Genomic DNA, 23,233 nt, shown 5'->3' with positions numbered 1-23,233 from the left:
GTTTTCATTCAAAATTATTTACGTATACATATATATATATATATATATATATATATATATATATATATATATATATATATATATATATATATATATATATATATATATATATATATATATATATATATATATATATATATATATATATATATATATATATATATATATATATATATATATATATATATATATATATATATATATATATATATATATATATATATATATATATATATATATATATATATATATATATATATATATTGCCTATTATTATTATTCGTTTATTGCCTGTAAAAAAAATACAATAGACGGAGTTACCACTAAAGTTAAACCAAAAGGGCACAAACACACATTGAAAATTCAAATACATGACAAAAAAAACTCTTAATTTCATACATTACATTAATACGAACAAGCTATTGCGAACGAATTAATGACCAAGTAACGCAAATTTCTTTGAAAATGGGATAGAGATTTATTAATACTAATATTTGGGTCAGTAAGATTATACAAATGGATAATTTTATTGTTTCTTGTCCAAGGAGGCAAATGTAAAAGATACTTAGCAAATCTGAAGAAAATTGATCGTAGGTGCTTTTTATCTGTAACTGTAAAAATTTCCAGATTGGAGCAATGTAAAACATATATGAAAGGGCTGTGGCCTTGTAGTTGGATCGTAGAAGGTAACGATTGAAGCGTAGTTCTGCTTTTTACGATTCCAGCGTAAAAAATACTAACTTTACGCTCAACGTCAGATATCAGCAAACGACGCGCGTGGCCGATAGATGCGCCAATTGGAAGGCCCAGGTATGTAATATCGTCTGTGGGTTTGATAAGAGAACCATCCAGATTTAGGAGAGAAGTAGAGGGGTTTCACCCATTGAAAAAGACAACTTCGGTTTTCTCAGGATTAAAAAACAGTCTGACTTTTGAATATTCATCTTTGAGGATTTTGAAATTTTTTTCAATGCGCTGGGTCATAAGGCTGAGATTCAAAATGTCATCAGCATAACAAATAAGAGACATATCGATTCTCCCAAGAATACAAGAAGGAGGACATTTTGCCTAAGCGTCCAGGACACGATTATTATTAACCAGAGTTGGGGGAGTGATAGCTCCCTGTCTAAGGGGAAGGGCATTCCCTGCATGAAAACAGCCAAGATTAGCCTGAAAACCCAAATGATATTGGGGAGCGTAACATTTCAGTCTTAGCTCATCAACAAACAGGAGCTCTAAAAGTTTACAGAGCGCAGTAGAGACGGTGATGGGACGGAAGAAGGAACATAGCGACACAAATTTTCCTTCTTTGAGAATCGGAGTCAGATCACCGATGCAGAACGAGGAAGGAACAAATATTATTTGTATGAGGAGGCTGAGATGAGGCAGCAGTATATAGCTTCCGTTAATGATGCGTAAAGTCCTCACCTTTTCTATCCCACAAGATGTTTTCTTTTTGAGTCGAGGTATGGTTTTTATGACAGCGTCAAAAGTAACAACAAAATCAAGGTCAGAAGATTCATCAATGAAGTTGTAAAGTACATCACAAAATTGTGACTCTAAAACGGGATAGGGCTCAGAAAATTCATTTGAAAAATGGGATACCCATTCAGACAAAGGAATATCATTCGGGTCTGGCAAATTGGAGGAGACAGTCCGAGCTTCCACAGTAGATCAGGCGAATTCTTGGAATAAAGTGTTTGCATTTTCGATCAATAAAGGTCAAGTTTCTTCGGAAAACATTTTTGATGCTTTTATTAATTCATTGTCTATTCCAAAGGCAATCTCTCCATAATTTGCACCAAAGCTTAGCCCGGTCACAAGCTTCAGACAGTGCTAGATATCCTGGCCATTCAGGAACTTGGGTGCCAATCCGGATTTTTTTTTAAGTGGAGATACCGTTTTTTAGCGCACAAAAGTGTATGGTAGATTTCTGCAGAATAGATATCAAGAGTTGATCTAACTTCATTAATGTCTTTAATGGAAGACTCTTGCAGAAGATGAATTGGAACCCAGATCTTGTTAATGATGCTATTAGAAGTTTCAATGCACTGAGATGTGCCGATTTTTTTTTCTAATCGCGAGAAGTATACCACTTATGCCGGTGAACAATATGAGCCTGTAATACTGGGATCCGAGAAGCTTCTTGTTCTTGTATCTGAGAAGCTTCTATTGCTTCTTGTAATACTAGAAGCAATAGGAAGGTGGTCTGAAGCTTGAAATTTAGAAAATACCTCAACACAAAGTATATCAAGATTATACGACACAACGTGGTCAAGGTTAGATGTGGAAGAGGAAAAATGAATGTAAGTAAACCTAGCGGATTTCTGTTGAACTTTAAAATCATCACCAAATATTCCGTATAGTAAAGAAGCACGGATAGAAGCTGAAGACAAGCGGCAATTTAAATCACAATTAAAATCACGAAGGTATGAGCTAAGTTTACTATATATATATATATATATATATATATATATATATATATATATATATATATATATATATATATATATATATATATATATATATATATATATATATATGGGGAAAATAATGGAGAAAGTGATCTATTACAGACTCCTCTGGTTTGTTGAAAAAAATAATATGATCCCTCACACTCAAACTGGCTTCAGGAAACACCCTTCCTCAACAGATGCTTTCATATTGTTAAGAAATGCAATAAATGAATCATTCTAAAAAAATAATGTCCTAGTTGCAGCTTTCCTAGATTTTGAAGGGGCATATGACAATGTGAACCACCAAATCCTTTTAATTAAACTTGCAAACCTTGGACTACCCCCCCCCCCCAAGCTAGTATCTTTTATAAAATCTTTCATAGAATTGTGAAGTTTCATTGTTTGTGTAGGTTCAGCCTCTTCACCCCAAAAGACAATAACCAAAGGCCTTCCTCAGGGAGCAGTCCTCAGCTGCCTCCTTTTTACCCTGTATCTCTGGGACATGAATTTCCCCCACACGATTCTACAATATGCTGATGATCTGGTGCTATGGTCATCTGGCAAAACCTTTGAGATTGCACAGTCAAAGCTGCAAAAGTCACTTTTCCAATTTGAAAAATTTTCTCAACATTCAGATTTACCCATTACACCTACCAAGTCAAAAATAATCCAATTCCACCGAAAGCGAAATCATGTTAATGCAAGACTAACTCTAAATGGAACAACAATTCCAGAAGATAATCATATTAATTATCTAGGTCTCTTACTTGACCAAAAACTTAATTTCCACCTCCACATTTCAAACACAATAAAAAATGCTATAGAAAAACAATTATACTAGAAAGACTTATTTCTACACCCTGGACCTGTAAGGAAAAAACCTTACTCCATTTTTATAAATCACATATAAGACCCCATATTGACTATGGGCTCATCGTCTCTGGTGCATGTGCAAAGGCCCAGATACAAAAAATTTAAGCAGTACAAAACGATATAATACGTCTCATGTTTGGTCTTAGGAAAACCACAAGGACTAGTTTTCTGATCATAGTAAGTGGCTTAACAACAATGATAGAGATACATAGCGTTGTTTTGATAAAATATTTTACAAAAATTGAATCAAATAGCTCACACACCCTACATAATTGGCTAAGATTTCCAGCCATGTATAGAGGCATTGCAGATGAGTATGCCAATATTCAGAAGAAGTTCCATGTACCCGCAAAGTCTATTGCACCTACTTTCCCCCAATCCCCTCCATGGAATTGGTCAATCCCCGTAATAAATTCTGATTTCTCAAAGTGGACTAAAGATTTAAGCCCCATTGCTTTTGTCCAGTAAAAATTTGCTGAACTTAATACAATTACTTATAAAAACCTTTTCCAAATATTTGCTGATGGGTCCAAAATGATTGAGAAGGTAGCAAGTAGTGCCTTCCTTCCTCACTTGAAAATTGCAATGGGTGAGAGATTGTATAATAATGTATCTATAATGTCTGCAGAGTTAAATGCCATAATCATGGCATTAGAACACCTTATGGAAAATAAACCCTTGATTGCTAATTCAAATAATATTATAGTTTATTCTGACTCTTTATCAAGCCTTGAGTTGCTCTCTTTAGCTCCTCAGGATAAGCTGGATATTGACACTTATCATTGTCTTAGTATTATAGATAATCTTGCTTCAAGTGGCATAAGAACTTATCTTCAGTATATTCTTAGCCACTCTGGTATATGTGGTAATCATCAGGTTGATGAAATAGCAAAAAATGCTATAAATGGAATGTAGTTTCTTCGTTAGGAAGAATTATATCTATAGTTGCCACACTTATATTTATTTTTTGCATCTGGAAAGCTATGGTTACCAAACGAATTAATCTTTTTTCACTAAACTTAATATCGAGTGTAGAGTGAAATAAATATTGACCAGCCAAGTGGGACACCAATCCCCATTAGAGATATTTACCGATGGAGACTATCAGATATTATGTTTAATAAGAAAAATCCTACTCTTTCTCCCTTTCCCAGTAAGTACTTTTCTAAAGATATTGAGCCGTTTTTGAGAAACAATTTATGCATACATAAATAAATATACAATTATTTCTTGTTTGAAGACATAAGATATATAAGTTTCCTTACTTTTGTATAAGAAAAATGTGACACAAACTTACCTACCACTCCCATGATAAATGCATAAAAAACGCAACCAAAGTATCCAAATACCCATCTACGGTACGCTGCTGCTATTGCTGGCATTGGTACACCGAGCAGTGCAATAGTCAAATCAGACACGGCTAAGTTAAAGATGAGCGCTGTCTGTCGGCTCCAAAGCTGGGGAAAAGATTTGTGCATCGTTAAAAATACTACTTGTTACACACATATACTAAAAACAAGCATAAAACTGTGACAGTGGTTAAAACTAGATATACGAGGGTGAGGAATAAGGGTTGGGCAAGGAAATATCAACCTAGTAGCATATACTGAATAACAAACTATTTATTTTTCTGTCATTAATTGTTTTATTATAAACACTTTCTCACGTCACTTCATATAAGTAGGGAGGCCATAACGACTCTGGGGGGGGGGGACCGTGTGCTTTCATCTATAATTGAGTCTAACGCTGATGGGATATAATATATTCAAGGATTATTGATCCACGAAGGGGAGAGAATTTCTGAGAAATTGATTTGCATAATCGAGGGGAACTAGATTTCTGAGAAAATGATTTACATAATCGGCGGGGAATTATTGATCAACGAAGGGGAATTAAGAAACAATATGGCTTCTTTGATCTTTAGGTCTGAGGGATAAATGGTCTTTAGTGACAGAGATAAATTAATATTCTATTTTTAAATATGGCTTCTCCGGTTATTAGGCTTCGTGATAAATTCTGGAATTATTGTTATATTGAAGCCATAATAGTGTAGCTAGGAACACCTATGAGATGAAGACAGATTGAATATATTTTACGCGGGAAAGGGTTTCCTAGGAATTTCAAATGTGACAGCGCAGGGATGCCGAAAAAAGGGAACACGCCGAAATTACTTTTAGGGGATTATTTGGGCGAAACCGTTTGAGACATTTTAGAAGATGATTTAGGCAAAACAGTTTGAGACATTTTAGAATATGATTTGGGGCGAAACTCTGTGGTTGTTATAATACAAAAGTTCCATTTGAACAATGTTGTGAGGTCTCCATATCCCAACCTCAAAGGGCCCCATCCCCGCAGGCCCCCAAAGGGGCCCCCTCACCCTTGGCCCCCCGAAGGAGCCCCCTCACCCCGGGCCCCCAAAGGGGCCACCTCTCAAACCCCCTCCCTCAGCCCTCCTCTCCTTCCCCTCCCCTCCCCCCTCCCCTCCTCCCCCCATTTTTTTAAATACTTCTTTGAATCAATCTGTTTGTATGTCTGGGTTGGTGTTTGCAAGTCCAAGTGTTTGCCTTTGATGGTTTGTATGTCTAAAGTGCCCGTCTTTCTCTGTTTACATGTTTGAATCTATTTGTTTATATGTCTAGGTTGGTGTTTGCAAGTCCAAGTGTTTGTCTTTGTTGGTTTGTATGTCTAAAGTGCCTGCCTTTCTCTGTTTGTTTGTCTGAATCTATTTTTTCGTATGTCTTGGTTGGTGTTTGCATGTCCAAGTGTTTGTCTTTGTTGGTTTGTATGTCTAAAGTGCTTGTCTTTCTCTGTTTATATCTGAGTCTATTTGTTTGTATGTCTGGGTTGGTGTTTGCAAGTCCAATAATTTATCTTTGTGGGTTTGAATGTCTAAAGTGTCTTTCTTTCTCTGGTTGTATGTCGGAATCTATTTGTTTGTATGTCTGGGTTGGTGTTTACAAGTCCAAGAATTTATCTTTGTTGGTTTGAATGTCTAAAGTGTCTGTCTTTCTCTGTTTGTATGTCTGAATATATTTGTTTAGATGTCTGGACTGGTGTTTGCAAGTCCAAGAATTTGTCTTTGTTGGTTAGAATATCTAAAGTGCCTGTCTTTCTCTATTTGTATGTCTGAATCTATTTGTTTGCATTTCTGGGTTGGAGTTTGCAAGTCCAAGAATTTGTCTTTGCTGGTTTGAATGTCTAAAGTGCCAGTCTTTCTCTGTGTGTATGTCTGAATCTATTTTTTTACATGTCTGGGTTTGTGTTTACAAGTCCAAGAGTTTGTCTTTTTTGGTTTGAATGTCTAAAGTGTCTGTCTTTCTCTGTTTGTATATCTGAATCTATTTGTTTGCCTGTCCGGGTTGGTGTTTGCAAGTCCAAGAATTTGTCATTGTTGGTTTGAATGTCTAAAGTGCCTGTCTTTCTCTGTTTGTATGTCTGAATATATTTGTTTGAATGTGCGGGTTGGTGTTTGCACGTCCAAGAATTTGTCTATGTCGGTTTGACTGTCTAAAGTGTCTGTCTTTCTCTGTTTGTATGTCTGAATCTATTTGTTTGCGTGTCTGGGTTGGTGCTTGCAACTCCAAAAATTTGTCTTTGTTGGTTTGAATGTCTAAAGTACATTTTAGTATGTCTGAATCTGTTTGTATGTCTGAATCTATTTGTTTGCATGTCTGGGTTGGTGTTTGAAAGTCCAAGAATTTGCCTTTGCTGGTTTAAATGTCTAAAGTGTCCGTCTTTCTCTGTTTGTATGTCTGAATCTATTTTTATGCATGTCTGGGTTCGTGTTTGCAAGTCCAAAAATTTGTCTTTGTTGGTTTGTATATCTAAAGTGCCGGTCTTTCTCTGTTTGTATGTCTGAATCTATTTGTTTTCATGTCTGGGTTGGTGTTTGCAAGTCCAAGAATTTGACTTTGTTGGTTTGTATGTCTAAAGTTTCATTCTTTCTCTGTTAGTATGTCAGAATCTATTTTTTTGCGTGTCTGGGTTGGTGTTTACAAGTCAAAAAATTTGTATTTGTAGGTTTGAATGGCTAAATTGTATGTTTTTCTCTGTTTATATGTTTGAATCTATTTGTTTGCATGTCTGGGTTGGTGTTTGCAAGTCCAAGAATTTGTCTTTGTTGGTTTTAATGTCTAAAGTGTCTGTCTTTCTCTGTTTGTATGTCTCAATGTATTTGTATGAATGTCTGTGTTGGTGTTTGCACGTCCAAGAATTTGTCTTTGCTGGTTTGAATGTCTAAAGTGCATGCCTTTCTCTGTTTGTATGTCTGAATGTATTTGATTGCATGTCTGGGTTGGTGTTTACAAGTCAAAAAATTTGTCTTTGTTGGTTTGAATGTCTAAAGTGCCTGTCTTTCTCTGTTTGTATGTCTGAATCTATTTGTATAAGTGTCTGGGTTGGTGTTTGCTCGTCCAAAAATTGCTGGTTTGAATGTCTAAAGTGCATTTCTTTCTTTTTTTGTATGTCTGAATGTATTTGATTACATGTCTGGGTTGGTGTTTGCAAGTCAGAGAATTTGTCTTTGTTGGTTAGAATGTCTAAAGTGCCTGTCTTTCCCTGTTTGTATGTCTGAATCTATTTTTTGCATGTCTGGGTTGGTGTTTGCAAGTCCAAGAATTTGTCCTTGAAGGTTTGAATGCCTAAAGTGCCTGCCTTTCTCTGTTTGTATGTCTGTATCTATTTGTTTGCATATATGGGTTAGTGTTTGCAAGTCCAAGAATTTGTCTTTGTTGGTTTGAATGTCTAAAGTGTCACACAAACAGAGAAAGACAGACACTTTAGACATTCAAACCAACAATTACAAATTCTTGGACTTGTAAACACCACCCACACATGTAAACAAATAGATTCAGACATACAAACAGAGAAAGACAGACACATTAGACATTCAAACCAACAAAGACAAATTCTTGGACTTGCAAACACAAACCATGACATGTAAATAAATAGATTCAGACATACAAACAGAGAAAGACAGGCACTTTAGACATTCAAACCAGCAAAGAATAATTCTTGGACTTGCAAACACCAACCCAGACATGCAAACAAATAGATTCAGACATACAAACAGAGAAAGACAGGCACTTTAGATACTCAAACCAACAAAGATAAATTCTTGGACTTGCAAACACCAACAAAGACAAATTCTTGGAGTTGCAAACACCAACCCAGACATACAAACAAATAGATTCAGACATACAAACAGAGAAAGACAGACACATTAGACATTCAAACCAACAAAGACAAATTCTTAGACTTGCAAACACAAACCAAGACATGTAAATAAATAGATTCAGACATACAAACAGAGAAAGACAGGCACTTTAGACATTCAAACCAGCAAAGAATAATTCTTGGACTTGCAAACACCAACCCAGACATGCAAACAAATAGATTCAGACATACAAACAGAGAAAGACAGGCACTTTAGATACTCAAACCAACAAAGAGAAATTCTTGGACTTGCAAACACCAACAAAGACAAATTCTTGGAGTTGCAAACACCAACCCAGACATACAAACAAATAGATTCAGACATACAAACAGCAAAAGACAGACACTTTAGACATTCAAACCAACAAAGACAAATCCTTGGACTTGCAAACACCAACCCAGACATACAAACATATAGATTCAGACACAAACAGAGAAAGACAGTCACTGTAGACATACAAACCAACAAAGACAAACACTTGGACTTGCAAACACTAACCCAGACATACAAACAAATAGATTCAGACATACAAATAGAGAAAGACAGACACTTTAGACACACAAACCAACAAAGACAAACCTTTGGACTTGCAAACACCAACCCAGACATACAAACAAATAGATTCAGACATGTAAACAGAGAAAGACAGGCACTTTAGACATACAAACCAACAAAGGCAAACACTTGGACTTGCAAACACCATCCCAGATATACAAACAAATTGATTAAAAAAAGTATTAAAAAAAATGGGGGTGAGGGGGAGAAGGGAGGGGGAGGAGAGGATGGCTGGGGGAGTGTAGGGGGAGGTAGCCCCTTTTGGGGACTGGGGGGAGGGGGCCCCTTCGGAGGCCTGGGGGGATGAGGCCCTTTGGGGTTGGAATTGGGGGACCTCACAACACTTTTCAAATGGAACTTGCATATTATAACGACCAAAGAGTTTCACCCCAAATCATCTTCTAAAATGTCTCAAACTGTTTCGCCTAAATAATCTTCTAAAATGTCTCACACGGTTTCGCCCAAATAATCCCCTAAAAGTAATTTCGACGTGTTCCTTTGTTTTGGCATCCCTGCGCTGTCCCATTTGAAATTCCTAGGAAACCCTTTCCCACGTAAAATATATTCAATCTGTCTTCATCTCATAGACGTTCCTAGCTGCACTATTATGGCTTCGATAGAATATTAATTCCAGAATTTATCACTAAGCCTAATGACCGGAGAAGCGTATTTAAAAATATAATATTGATTTATCTCTGTCACAAGACCATTTATCCCTCAGACCTAAAGATCAAAGAAGCCATATTGTTTCTTAATTCCCCTTCGTTGATCAATAATTCCCCGCCGATTATGTAAATCATTTTCTCAGAAATCTAGTTCCCCTCGATTATGCAAATCAATTTCTCAGAAATTCTCTCCCCTTCGTGGATCAATAATCCTTGAATATATTATATCCCATCAGCGTTAGACTCAATTATAGATGGCAGCACACGGTCCCCCCCCCCGAAGTCGATATGGCCTCCCTACTCATATAGACTTGAATAACGTGACAGCATTGGAATTTGCTCATTAGATTGGTGGTGGAAAGCCCTTGCACCCTTGCACCACCAAAAAGGCAAGTGATTTACACCTTGTTTATAGCATAGTAGATATAAACACTGTACAAAACGAGCAGAAATTAATATGAGTAGGGTTCAAAACCCCTATGCTCTCTAAAAGCCAGAATATAATTTGTACTTTACTAAAATAAATTCAAATAAATGTGCATTTTCAGTTTAATATACATATGCTGATATTTATTCCTTAAAATCTTAATTAATTTTTTATTTCTGAAAGCTATAAAAGTGAAAACATTTAATAGAATTTTTTTCAGTATAGAACAAAATATATTCTGGCTTTTATAAAGCATAGGGGTTTTGAAACCTACTCATATTAATTTCTGCTTGTTTTGAGTTTGAATCTGTTGCTTATTTTAATTTATATTGGTTTTGGGTTTCATTTATTTATTGATACTGATTTGTGGTAGTTGTCTACTTGGTAAATTATTTTATTATTGGTAGATAATTGAAAAAATTTATGTCTCAAAACTTTGTTTGGATATTTTTTGGGAAATAATGGGCGTGGGGGGGGGGGAAGGGGTTCTCTCAAATTCACTTTGGCTCTTAAAAAGGGTTCTATAACTACCAATTTACAATCAAAAGCGGCCCGTCTGAATTTAATATGACCACCGATTCCATATAAACCTTATATGCCCCCGGGGCATAGCATAAAGCCCTTGCGCATGGGCTCTGGGGGGTTGTGCCAACCCTGGAAGCATTGTTCTATGTTCTTTGGACTATTTTAAACAAAATTGCCATCGTGCAATGTTGATCAAATACAATTGGTGGAAAGAGGGGTAGTTGGGTGGGGGTGCTACTTGACCTCTATCACTATTGACTCCTAAAAGGGAACCAAAACTTCTAATTTTAACCAAATGATTCACTTCTAAAGATTATACAACCATCACTTCCATAAGAACAACCCTCGCTCTTAGGCTCTGGTGGTTTGTATCAACCTCAAAAGCCTTGTTATATGATTAAATAAAAAAAAACAAGTTTTTTCTAACTGAAAGTAAGGAACGACGTTAAAACTTAAAACGAAAAGAAATTATTCCGTATATGAAAGCGGCTGACCCCTCCTCAACGCCTTGCTCTTTACGCTAAAGTTTTTATTTTATTTTTAAATAGAGTTGTGAGAAAGTCAAACTTTAGCGTAAAGAGCGAGGCGTTGAGGAGGGGAGAGCTACTTTCATATACGGAATAATTTATGTTCGTTTTAAGTTTTAACGTCGTTCCTTACTTTCAGTTAGAAAAAATTTGATTTTTTTATTTAATTTCTGAACGTTTTTGGATTAATTCAAATTTGATTTTGGCTCACACTATATGAATAGTTTAAACGAAATTTAAATTATCTAAAACATTAAATAATTTTTAATGAACTTTTATATCTGTATGTTTTTATTACATATATTAGGTAGTTTGCCCCCTAGTCAATACCTGGCTCTTTACGCTAAAGTTCAAATTCTTTTCGAATCACAAACGCCTGAATCAGAAAGACCGGTTAATTGGAATAGATAGCTTTTTTAAAAGTAGTAAAGAAAACTTTAGCATAAAGAGTGAGGTATCGACTAGGGAGTGAACCCCCTCATATACGCAATATTTTTTATTTGTTTTAAGCTTTAATGTTGCTGCTTACTTTCAGCTGAAAAAAACTTGTTTTTTTTATTTTATTTTTGAACGTGTTTGAATTAATGCAGGTTTTGATTTTGGCTTACCGAGCTTGAATAATTAAAACAAAATTTGCATATTAATTTTACTGTTATTTGGTTAAATGGCTTTCTCGAATTCTGTTTAATTTTATTTACAAACGTTTTTATTAGTAATAAATAGCCTATACGTAACTTACGAATTAACTTACGTAACAAAATTCTATATTCATATATTTTTAATACGTATATTAGGGGACTCACCTCCTAGTCAATACCTCGCTCTTTAAGCTAAAGTTTGAATTTTGTTCCAATTCTTTGAAAATTACCTCTTAATCACAAAGGCCGTTAATTAGAATAAATAGCTCTTATGAAAGTACTAAAAAATCTTTGACTTACATAGCGAGGTATTGACTAGAGGGTGAACCCAATCATATACGTAATACTTTCTGTTCGTTTTAAGTTTTGATATTGCTCCTTACTTTTAGTTGAAAAACTGGTTTTTTTTATATTTAATTTCTGATCTTTTTTTAAAATAATGCTGGAAAATCCGGCGCCCCCTTTATAGCAATGTCCCTTCCCCCATAAAAACCACCGTCATGGAAAAATCCTCCAACATAACCCCCGACCCACACCCTCCCCCACTACCAGAAAAAATCCCCCCTGAAAACGTCTCTATACTTCCCAATAACCAATACTATATGTTAACATTGGGTAAAGTTCATAGCTTTCAGCCCTCCCCCGGGGAATTCGGGGGATTACGTCATCCTAAAAGACATAGTTATCATATTTTCGACTATGCTGAACAAAATGGTTATCTCAAAATTTTATCGGCTAACTTTGGGAAAAAATGAGCGTGGGAGGGGGCCTAGTTTCCCTCCATTTTTTTGGTCACTTAAAAAGGGCACTGGAACTTTTCATTTCCGTTCCAATGAGCCCTCTCGCGATATTCTAGGACCACTGGGTCGATATGATCACCCCTGGGGAAAAAACAAACAAACAAATAAACACGCATCCGAGATCTTTCTTCTGGCAAAAAATGCAAAATTCCACATTTTTGTAGACAGGAGCTTGAAACCTCTGCAGTAGGGTTATATGATGCGCCGAATATGATGGTGTGATTTTCATTAAGGTCCTATAATTTTTAGGGGTCTTTCTCCCTCTTTTTGAAAATCAGCCAAATTTTCTCAGGCGCGTTACTTTTGATGGGTAGGACTAAACTTGATGAAACTTATATATTTAAAATCAGCATTAAAATCCGATTCTTTTGATGCATCTATTGGTATCAAAATAGATACATCTATTTATCTAAACGGGTATACATCCATACCCGTTTTCTAGAGTTACGGTTACCATTGAGCCGGGTCGCTCCTTACTTACAGTTCGTTACCACGAATTGTTTGATATTTGGACTATTTTGAATGAAAGGATTGTCTCAAAATACCTATTGGATACATCTCTGGAAAACATGACGCGTTTGTGTGTGTGTGTTGGGGGGGGGGTTAGTTGCGCTCTAATTACTTTGCCTCTTAAAAAGGGTACTAGAACTTATGATTACTTATGAACTTATGATTAGCATATATAACCACAGTAGTAAGCTAGTATAAGGCGCGCCGGGTACAAGGACGGGGACGAGAATATATGTGCAGTTTCACACCTACACACCTTACCAGTGGCAGTCACCTATTACTATAGCCGAATACATGGGTTACCAGACAGCTTTCTGAGGCAACACCCAGTTTTTGGGGCCAATCAGACAGAGCGGAGGCTACTCCATATACGATAACTTGATTAGTAATTGGATTCAAATAAAAGGAGTGATTTTCATTGTAGTTCATATTAGTAAGAGAATTGAATTCAGAGAGAATAGTTTATTTGAGACGATATTAGTAAAGAAAATATGTAGTTCATTTACACTATTGGGGCCTGATGTTTGTAGCGTTAGCAGCAAGAATACAAGGGTAAGACCATTAAACGTGACTTTTGATATTACACGATGACGTAGACTAAGCCTTGAATGGGACGATATATATGCAAGATATGTAGTATCATTGAGTAAATTTAAAACGGACGAGCAATTATGCTTTGCTGTGAAACTGAACATTGTGCATATAAATAGACTTCAGGCTGCATAAAATGCACTAGTGAAATTGATTGATGAAAACAAATTGAATCAGTGATTATTATTGTTGTAAATATAGTCAATAAAATTGTTTCTAAATCGAAGATATTTTTCTTTCTAAAGTAGGCTAATGTATATTTTTTTAGAGAAGAAAAAAGAAATCCGAGTAGTCTAGACTTGATTGTGTGAGTTTTCCGACTCTAAAAAATGGATAGATTTGAGAAAGAGCGAATCATGGGGAATCTTGTGTTTATGGAAAAACGTTTCATTCTAGATGATGATTTTCTAGAGCTGTCTATTCAAAGGAGGCTATTTTCTCAGGGAATACTTATCGATATAATGAAAACTGATGCTCCTTCATTAAACTATTGCATAAAGCTTTTGCGTCGTGGTCCAAAGGCATTTAAACAATTTCTTGTCATATTAATCACAACAGGACAAAATTATATGCTTTTAAACACTAGCTTAGAAATTTAAGACTGTTTTCATGAGAAAGATGCTGAAGGATGATTTATGTCCACTATGCATACATAGACTGGGCAGCTGGTCATCATGTGAGAATTGTACTATGATTGATGAGTATGATGAAAAGTGCAGATTATGCAACCCGTGTAAATTGCATAGAGGATATGCTGTACAAATTAACGGTTGTAATTCATGTCTTGAAGGGGTGTGTGACTCTCATCCTAGAGGGCACCTATGCTCGATTTGCCAATATTATAAATGTAATCAGTGGGAGAATTCATATACTGGTATGATTGGAAAGAATCCTAAGCGTGATTTTAGTTTATTGTTAAGAGATTGGTATCGTCGTGGCTTTAGATTGCTCTGGGAGGAGGAGCCAGGTCAGCAATTCAACTGTTGGAACAACAAAAGAATTTGGTTTCTATGTCATTGTTGTGAAGACAATGGCTACTATGATTATAAGCCCACTGATTTTTATTTGGCTGTGACGGAATGTGATTCGCCACTTGAGGACACTGTTTATGACATTGCTTCAAATAAGCAAATTGAAGCTTGCGAATTCTATAAAATGAATGAGAATAATATCATTGACTAATCAAAGAGATATGATAAGAGTGAAGTTACACTCTACTGTAGAAAATGTGACCCTGACATTGCAGCACATCAGGATCAGTATACTGTGAATTCAGATAATCTACCTGCATTAGTTGTTCTCGACAAATGCCTGTACCTAGTAGAAGATGAAATCTAAAAAATGGAAAACTTGTTTTTTATCATGTATATACATTATTTTTATTAATAAATAAATTTACATATAATTTTAGAACATTCTATTTGTAGGGCACTAAAATCAAAATTAAACACGCTTGTAAGTGTATTTTCCACTAGAAAGTCATTCAATCAAGCAAAGTCAACGTAGATGTTGAGAAACTGCTTATAGGTATAGCCACGACAACTGAACATGAAAAAGAGTACTGCATGAAAGCCACAAGTCTTAGTCGTTAAATCCTGTACTCTCCTTTGATTTTGAATAATAGTTTTCCCACTGCTCTCAATAATGTTGTAGAACACTGGAGTGTAGAATTCATATGATAGGCCAAGAGGATCAAAAAATTCAATATTCTTCGCTGTTTGAAAGATGCATAGCCAATGGCCTGTCTTCAAAGTCAATGGACTGCTATTAACAATGATTAGGGTATTGTTAACATTTGGAATTTTTCAATCAAGTCCGATGGTATGCAATAGTACTTGTACTGGGACATGTATGGATCTATATTAAATACGCTGATTATTTAATTTATGTTCATGGTGCTAGGTCTAGTACAACACTGCTGTCGGGTATGATTTCCCAATAGGTTTCAAATTGACTCAATGATATTAGCGTGATACTCTCAGTCAAAGCATCTGCAAATGTGCACTCTAAACGTACATTTTCTGTTCGTACTATACTCCTATCCTGGGTACCAGACAGGTCCAAAACAATTACACCATGATTTATTGAAAATATTGAATTGGTTATTCCATTTTCAAATAGTTGCGAATCTTGATCTAGGGATTGCATGGTCAGCTCATACAGAGCTCTATAATATTTTTTTTACCAAATTATAGAGTGTAAAGTGGAATACCATTCACTTTGCACACAAGGCTAGATAGACCAAACAAATTAAAATCATGGGGGGTTGCTGTCCAGGATCCAACGGCACTGCCACTCTTCACAAATGCCAAAGCGAGTTTTGACAGGATTTCTCCATTGATAAATGATGAATCGGTATAACTGCGATAGCCAGTGGCAATGTGACGGTGATTGGTGATTATTTGGGGGACAAGGAGTTTAATGTTTTTGCCATTGGCTCATAGCTTTTCCACTGCCAATGCAACAGAACTCATAACCTGTTGTTTTCGAACATGAAGAATTGCCGAAGTGATAATGGCATTTGCATCGGGTGCTCCAGCAAGTGTTTTTCTCAAAATGAAATTCGATGGAGCTATATGCAACTTTATATTAATCTTGACATTGGGGGGTAACCATTTTGATATATTGAATATTTCATGATTTAATTTTCCAACTAAATAATACTCCTGGGTCACTGCAGTAGTCAACTCACCGTCAGTATCAACACCTGATTGATATTTATAGCCCAATGACTTTTCGCTCAACTCCTTATATGCCTTTGGTGTCATCATCATAAATTGTATGTAGCCTGCATAGTTGGATAAATTATTGCTAGTGTTCATCAATGTTCCATTAATAAATATATTAATTTGTTTGAACAGGTTATGTAAAATACAGTTTTCATAGGACAGAGCGTCGGCAGCAGTTGGAGTTGTATTATCTGACTTTTTCTTCACCGCAACATTTAAATCAATAATTGTTGATGACAAATCAATGAAATAGTCTTCATTGGAAAATATCTGAAAGTGTATATTTTCCGAGAGGGGTGGTTGAGGATGAAATTGTTCATAGTAGCCATATTTAACACTGACATCAACATTTTCAGCATTGAACAGATTCGATAAAGAACTGATTGATGGATGTGATTCCTTGTGGGGGAGATAAGTCATCTTAAGAGAAGAAATCCTTCTTTGATCTAACAATCTTTTTCTTCTTCTTATATTTGGTCTTCTTCGTTTTATTCCTCAAAGTCCTTGTTTATGTCTTTCGCTTCCCGCCTGGGTAGAGACTGATGAGTGAATGACGTCCGCTCATCCTTTTTAACCCCTTCCCATTTTGCTGAGATTTTAATTGCTTACCAACGGCTCTTGCTGAAGATCTAATATTTTCCTTAACACTCTCGTTGAAATTTTTACCCGACCCCCAGTCCTGTAGTATTGAGGAAGCAAAATTTGATACAGCAAGTACAAGATATTTTTTGGCAATATTTTGTGGGGTAGTGCAGAACGAAATAGCCTAGCAGACCAGCCACCAAGACCATAGCCAGACATTGTAGTACGCCCTTCGTAATAGTCCAATCCATGACCTACTTGACGTGGACTCAGAGCACAAACATAACAGTCAATATCAGGACGGACAATTGGAATTCTTCTATTGTTTATTTTAGGTGTTGTCGACGATAATGGCTCGAAAATGGTATGTAACCACAGCTCAGCCTTTTGTTATTGCTAGAGGGTCACCTAATTCACTTCTTAGTGTTACCTGACAGAGTTACAAGTATGAAGTGTTTACAGGAACATACTGAAGATGCTTTATATTATAGTGATGAACATGTTTTTGGGTTGTTTTTCGTTCAAAAACACAAAGGAGGGGGACATCTGAATTACCAACTCTCGATTTTTCCACAAAGGACGCATAAAGAAATATGCAAGAGTCTGAGGTAGGACCGGGTGGATAATCAGCAAAAATAAACTGATTTGCACCGTCAAAGGTACCAGCGTTTTTCCCATAGAACATAATTTGTTTAAGCCAATATCATCCCCTAGATTTCCGTTGGGATATATCTTCTTGGCAACAGCGGGTGAAGTAATGTATATAATATCACGTTCCATTGAATGATTAAAATAAAATGTAACTTTCCTACGATATGATATTTTTCTATTCATTGCACGATACAAATCCATCATAGTGCCATATTCTTTATATCTCAATGTAACATCTGGCTAGTCACTAGATTTGAAAACTTCAACCCGTTCATACTCGACAAAGAGTGACCAATCGAATGGTATAACTTTTATCTCATACACACGATCTTTTCTCAGGATATTTTAGGTATTTTTGAGAATACAGTCGACAAGAGCCACTTCATATTTTCCATCCTCGAACTTAATGGTGGGGGAGAATTTCATTCAAAAATCGCTTGTTTTGTTCAAGGCATTGTAGAGAGGATCGGAGACGTTGGACATAAATGCTAAAAAAAAATCATTGGGCATTGTCAATATCTTCAACACCGATCCAAGAATCAAAATCAGAGTTGTATCCTAGCCACCGAACAAGTAACTGTTTCTTACCCCTGTGAGTATGAGTCTTTAATATGTTTTCAATTTGATAGATTTCACTATTATTTTTAACTTTTTGTAGTTCATAGTCATAAAAGCCACCGAGAATCTTTTCATCTTTCGTATCTCGCAAACGATAATTTATGGGTTTGGTGTCTAGAATTTTTGCCACTTTCAAAAGATCAGTGGACTACAAATAATTGCCCTTTTCAAAAACATTAGTTGTTCTATTAATTCGAACAGTATCACCCATATTAAATTTTTTCTTCTTCACAATCGTTTCATTGGAATATTTTTTAAGAAAAGTATCAATTGTATCATTATCAGAATGATGAAATTCCGTTGGGGATCAGTTGGACAATGATGGATGAGTTCGTTGATAATAAATCAACATGATTTTATCTAAATCATGAATAAAAGCAGGTGTATTTTCAATGTACAATATCTTGAAATTAAAAGTCGAACAGTTCTTATAAATCGTTCGGCCAATGTAGCCTTTATAGGACTATTACTATGATAGAGCAGTGTATTATACTTCATTAGTACTTTTTCAATATGGGGATTAACAAATTCACTACCGCGATCCGTTTGAATTTTTGTATACGAATCCTGTTCGAAAATAATTTCAATAGCCTGAGCAACTTCAACAACTCTCTTTGAGCGCAATGGAATGGCATACGCATAGCGACTATAAATACTGATTGCAAGTAGAATGTACTTGTACGGTGTATTGTGACGCCTTTGAATCTTATCTAGAGTTAAGAGATCTGCTTGCATTATATGTAGGGGGAAAAAAGCTTTAGTTTTTCGATAATGATTAGTGCGAAGCCTATGATTTCTATGTAGATTGTAACTTGTTTCATTTTGTAGATACTCTTGTACACTTTTAGTGTAAACACCAGTAACTTTGGAAAGAGTGGTGGGGGAACTTAAACTTCCCACTTCACCAATATTTTCATAAACACGTTTCAGAACTTCAACCATTTTGAACGTAAACACGTAGTGTAACGTCCACTACCCTTTTGTATACTAGTGGTTGGTGGTGGTGAAATTGACTTGATACGTCTTCGCTTTTGTCTAGCTATTAGTGGTGTCCTCCTCATCCTTCTCCTCATTGTCAAATCAATGCTTCCACTAGGTGCACTAGTGTTCTTCTTCTTCTATTTCACAGCAGGCGGGCTTTTCAGTTGATAATATTTAGCCCTTTTCCTTTTGCTTCACTCTGTTGGCTACAGAGCTAATGGCTTGGTTGTCTCATATTTATTAGATATTCTCAGATATCTTTCAGTGGATCTTTCGAATCAAGGAGTTCAAATATAAGATGTTAGATATCGATTTCTGTGCTCTGTGTGCAGGTATAGTCGGCTAGGCTCTTGGCTGATAGTGAGTTTTTGTGGTGTTTGAAGCACTTTAACAGTTTACAATGCAAAGTATGCTTTGCAGACGTCAGCATATTACATTCAAATAGGCAGTGGTCAATTGTTTCATTATTCATAATACAATACCTGCAAAGAGGGGACAGGGGAACTGAACCACTTGAATTAGGAAACTGATACGAGAATGCAAGAAAGTTTAGTCCTTTTGTTCCAGAACGAATTCTATGATAAATTTTAGGAAAATACTTATTGGGAAAGGGGGAAAGAGCAGGATTTTTTTTATTAAACACAATATCTGATAGTCTCCATCGGTAAATATCTCTAATGAGGATTGGTCTCCCACTTGGCTGGTCAATATTTATAGATTTTTTTGCTATTTCATCAACCTGATGATTACCACTTATACCAGAGTGGCTAGGAATATACTGAAGATAAGTTCTTATGCCCCTTGAAGCAAGATTATCAATAATACTAAGACAATAATAAGTGTCAATATCCAACTGATAATGCGGAGCTGAGGACAGCAACTCAAGGCTTCATAAAGAGTCAGAATAAATTATAATATTATTTGAATTAGCAATCAAGGGTTTATTTTCCATAAGGTGTTCTAATGCCATGATTATGGCATTTAATTCTGCAGACATTATAGATACATTATTATACAATCTCTCACCCATTGCAATTTTCAGATGAGGAAGGAAGGCACCACTTGCTACCTTCGCATTCATTTTGGACCCATCAATAAAGATTTGGAAATGGTTTTTATATGTAATTGTATTAAGTTCAGCAAATTTTTTCTAGACAAAAGCGATGGAGGTTAGATCTTTAGTCCACTTTGAGAAATCAGTATTAATTATTGGGATTGACCAATTCCATGAAGGGGATTGGGGGAAAGTAGGTGCAATAGACTTTGCTGGTACAGGGAACTTCTTCTGAATATTGGCATAATCATCTGCAATGCCTCTATGCATGGCTGGATTTCTTAACCAATTATTTAGGGTATGTAAGGTACTTAATTCAATTTTTGTAAGATGTTTTATCAAGAGAAAGCTACGTCTTTCCCTTATTGTTGTTAATCCACTCTCCATAAGCAGAAACTTGGCGGTTGTGGGTTTCCTAAGACCAAATATGAGACGTATTATATTGTTTTGTATTGTTTTAATATTTTGCATCTGGGTCTTTACACATGCACCATAGACGATAAGCCCATAGTCAATATGGGGTCTTATATGTGATTTATGAAACTGGAGTAAGGTTTTCTCCTTACAGCCCCAGGGTGTGGAAAGAAGTCCTTTTAGTATATTTGTTTTTCTATACCATTTTTTTATTGTGTTTGAAATGTGGAGGTGAAAATTAAGTTTTTGGTCAAGCATGAGACCTAGGTAATTAATTTGATTATCTTCTTGAATAGTTTTTACATTTAGAGTTAGTCTTGCATTACCATGATTTCCCTTTCGGTGAAATTGGATTATTTTTTTTGGGTAGCTGCAATAGGTAAATCTGAATTTTGAGACAATTTTTCAAATTGGAAAAGTGACTTTTGCAGCATTGACAATCTCAAAGGTGTTGCCAGATGACCATAGTGCCAGATCATCGGCATATTGTAGATTTGTGTGGGGGAGGTTCATGTCCAGAGATATAGGACAAAGAGGAAGCAGCTGAGGACTGCTCCCCGACGAAGGCCTTTGGTAATTGTCTTTTTGGGTGAAGAGGCTGAACCTACACAAACAATGAAACTTCGCAATTCCAAGAAAGATTTTATAAAAAATACTAGCTTGGAGGGTAGTCCAAGGCTTGCAAGTTTAATTAAAAGGATTTGGTGGTTCATATTGTCATATGCCCCTTCAAAATCTAGGAAAGCTGCAACTAGGACATTATTTTTTTAGAATGATTCATTTATCGCATTTGTTAACAATATGAAAGCATCTGTTGAGGAATGGGGTTTCCTGAAGCCAGTTTGAGTGTGAGGGATCATATTATTTTTTCAACAAACCAGAGGAGTCGGTAATAGATCATTTTCTCCATTATTTTCCCCATTACTGGAGTAATCATTATAGGTATATAAAACTCGGGGTTATTTTTTGGTTTAATTCTCTATAGGATTGGTTAGAGAATCAAACATTTCCATATATTGGGAAACGTAGAAGAAGCCAAAGAATGCTCTTAGCAATTCAGAATTTCCTGTGTTTATGGTGTAATGTGATTCTTTACTGTGGTAGGGTGTATGTTGTCACACTCGCCATTAGTCATGTTCAAAATATGATGTATTACATTGTTTATTTTCAGGATTGAAAATGGACTGGTTATATACTCGGATCCTGGGCGAGGTCGGTAACTTGGGTTCATAGGAATTGGGGGCATTTTGCTACAATTGTTTGTTGTTAACTTATTAACAAAAAGAGTGGCAAATAGCTAAACGTTTTTATTATTATTGTCATAATGTGTATTATTATGTATAAGCTCAAACAGGAGTGGGTTGTGGGAAGTCTTTTTCCCACAGATGTGGCTTATGACTTTATGTATAATTGGCTCATGTGTTTCTCTGGAGAGATTATTTGCAAAATTATTCCAGTAGTTAAATGTAGCATTTATTATGGTCCTTTTTAGATTAGATTCTGCTTGTAATTTTTTTTAAATATGTAGTAGGTGATGATTTTTTTAAGAATTTTCTCCTAGCTGCCTTTTTTGTTCTCTATTTATTTTTGCACTCATTTGTCCACCATGCTTTGGGAATATGTTTAGAGAAGGTCTCCCTGGGTGTTATCTTGGGGATAGCATGATTAGCTGTATTTATTAGTAAAGATGCCAAAACTTCAGCATGTGTGTCAGCTGTTGCGTTTGAAATGCATGAATTTTGGATGAAACTTGTAATTTCATCATTTAGCTTATTTTGGGACATAGGCCAATTTGCTTTAGTGTTGATATATTTGGAGGTATGTGGTACGGTTTCAGCAGGTTCGTTTAGGGAGAAAACTATGTCAAATTGGTCAGTACATAGACTATCAATTTTATTTATATAAATTTTATTCAAAATATTTTATTCAAAAGACACAATTTTTAGGTCAACTGTAGAGAAACTGCCACTTTTGGGGTTGAAATATTTATTCAGGTTTGGAGGGGTAGCAACAGCTAATTCATTCCTATTTGAAGTCATACGCTCAATGAACTTACCAGCTTTATTTTCTGATTTATTCCCCCAAAAAAGGCTGTGGGCATTAAAGTCTCCACAAATAATGATATTTTTCGAACATATTAGAATTATTTATATAGCTGAAGAAATCCTTGGCATCTGTAGTTTGGCCATTAGGGTTATAAAAGCTTAATATGTAAGTTTTTGTATTATTCAACCAAACAGTGATACCAATTGCATCAACATCATTTACAAAATCTGGAAAATTGATGCCACAAAATTTTATATTATTTTTAACTATTAAAGCTACTCCACCTCCTTTTCTCTCTGATGATCTATCCTTTCTTGGGATAGTGTATCTCAGTGACTTAATTTTTTGATTTTGGGTTAAATGAGTTTCCTGGAGG

General features: G+C 35.6%; 1 protein-coding gene across 1 annotated transcript in view; it reads right to left on the bottom strand.

Moving 5' to 3' along the window:
* LOC148949893 (visual pigment-like receptor peropsin) overlaps positions 1-23,233 on the bottom strand; it is a 548,047-nt gene that overhangs the window by 352,498 nt on the left and 172,316 nt on the right. Inside the window, exon 2 of the mRNA XM_089091358.1 lies at positions 4,627-4,786. Coding sequence (XP_088947484.1) covers positions 4,627-4,786 — 160 coding nt within the window. The remainder of the gene's footprint in view (positions 1-4,626; positions 4,787-23,233) is intronic.

Source organism: Artemia sp. Qi Xiang Cuo, chromosome 7 (assembly GCF_049724085.1).
Source record: "Artemia sp. Qi Xiang Cuo chromosome 7, ASM4972408v1, whole genome shotgun sequence".
Taxonomy (NCBI): Eukaryota; Metazoa; Arthropoda; class Branchiopoda; order Anostraca; family Artemiidae; genus Artemia; species Artemia sp. Qi Xiang Cuo.
The sequence above is the reverse complement of the archived record's forward strand: the minus strand, read 5'-3'. Positions and strand labels throughout refer to the sequence as shown.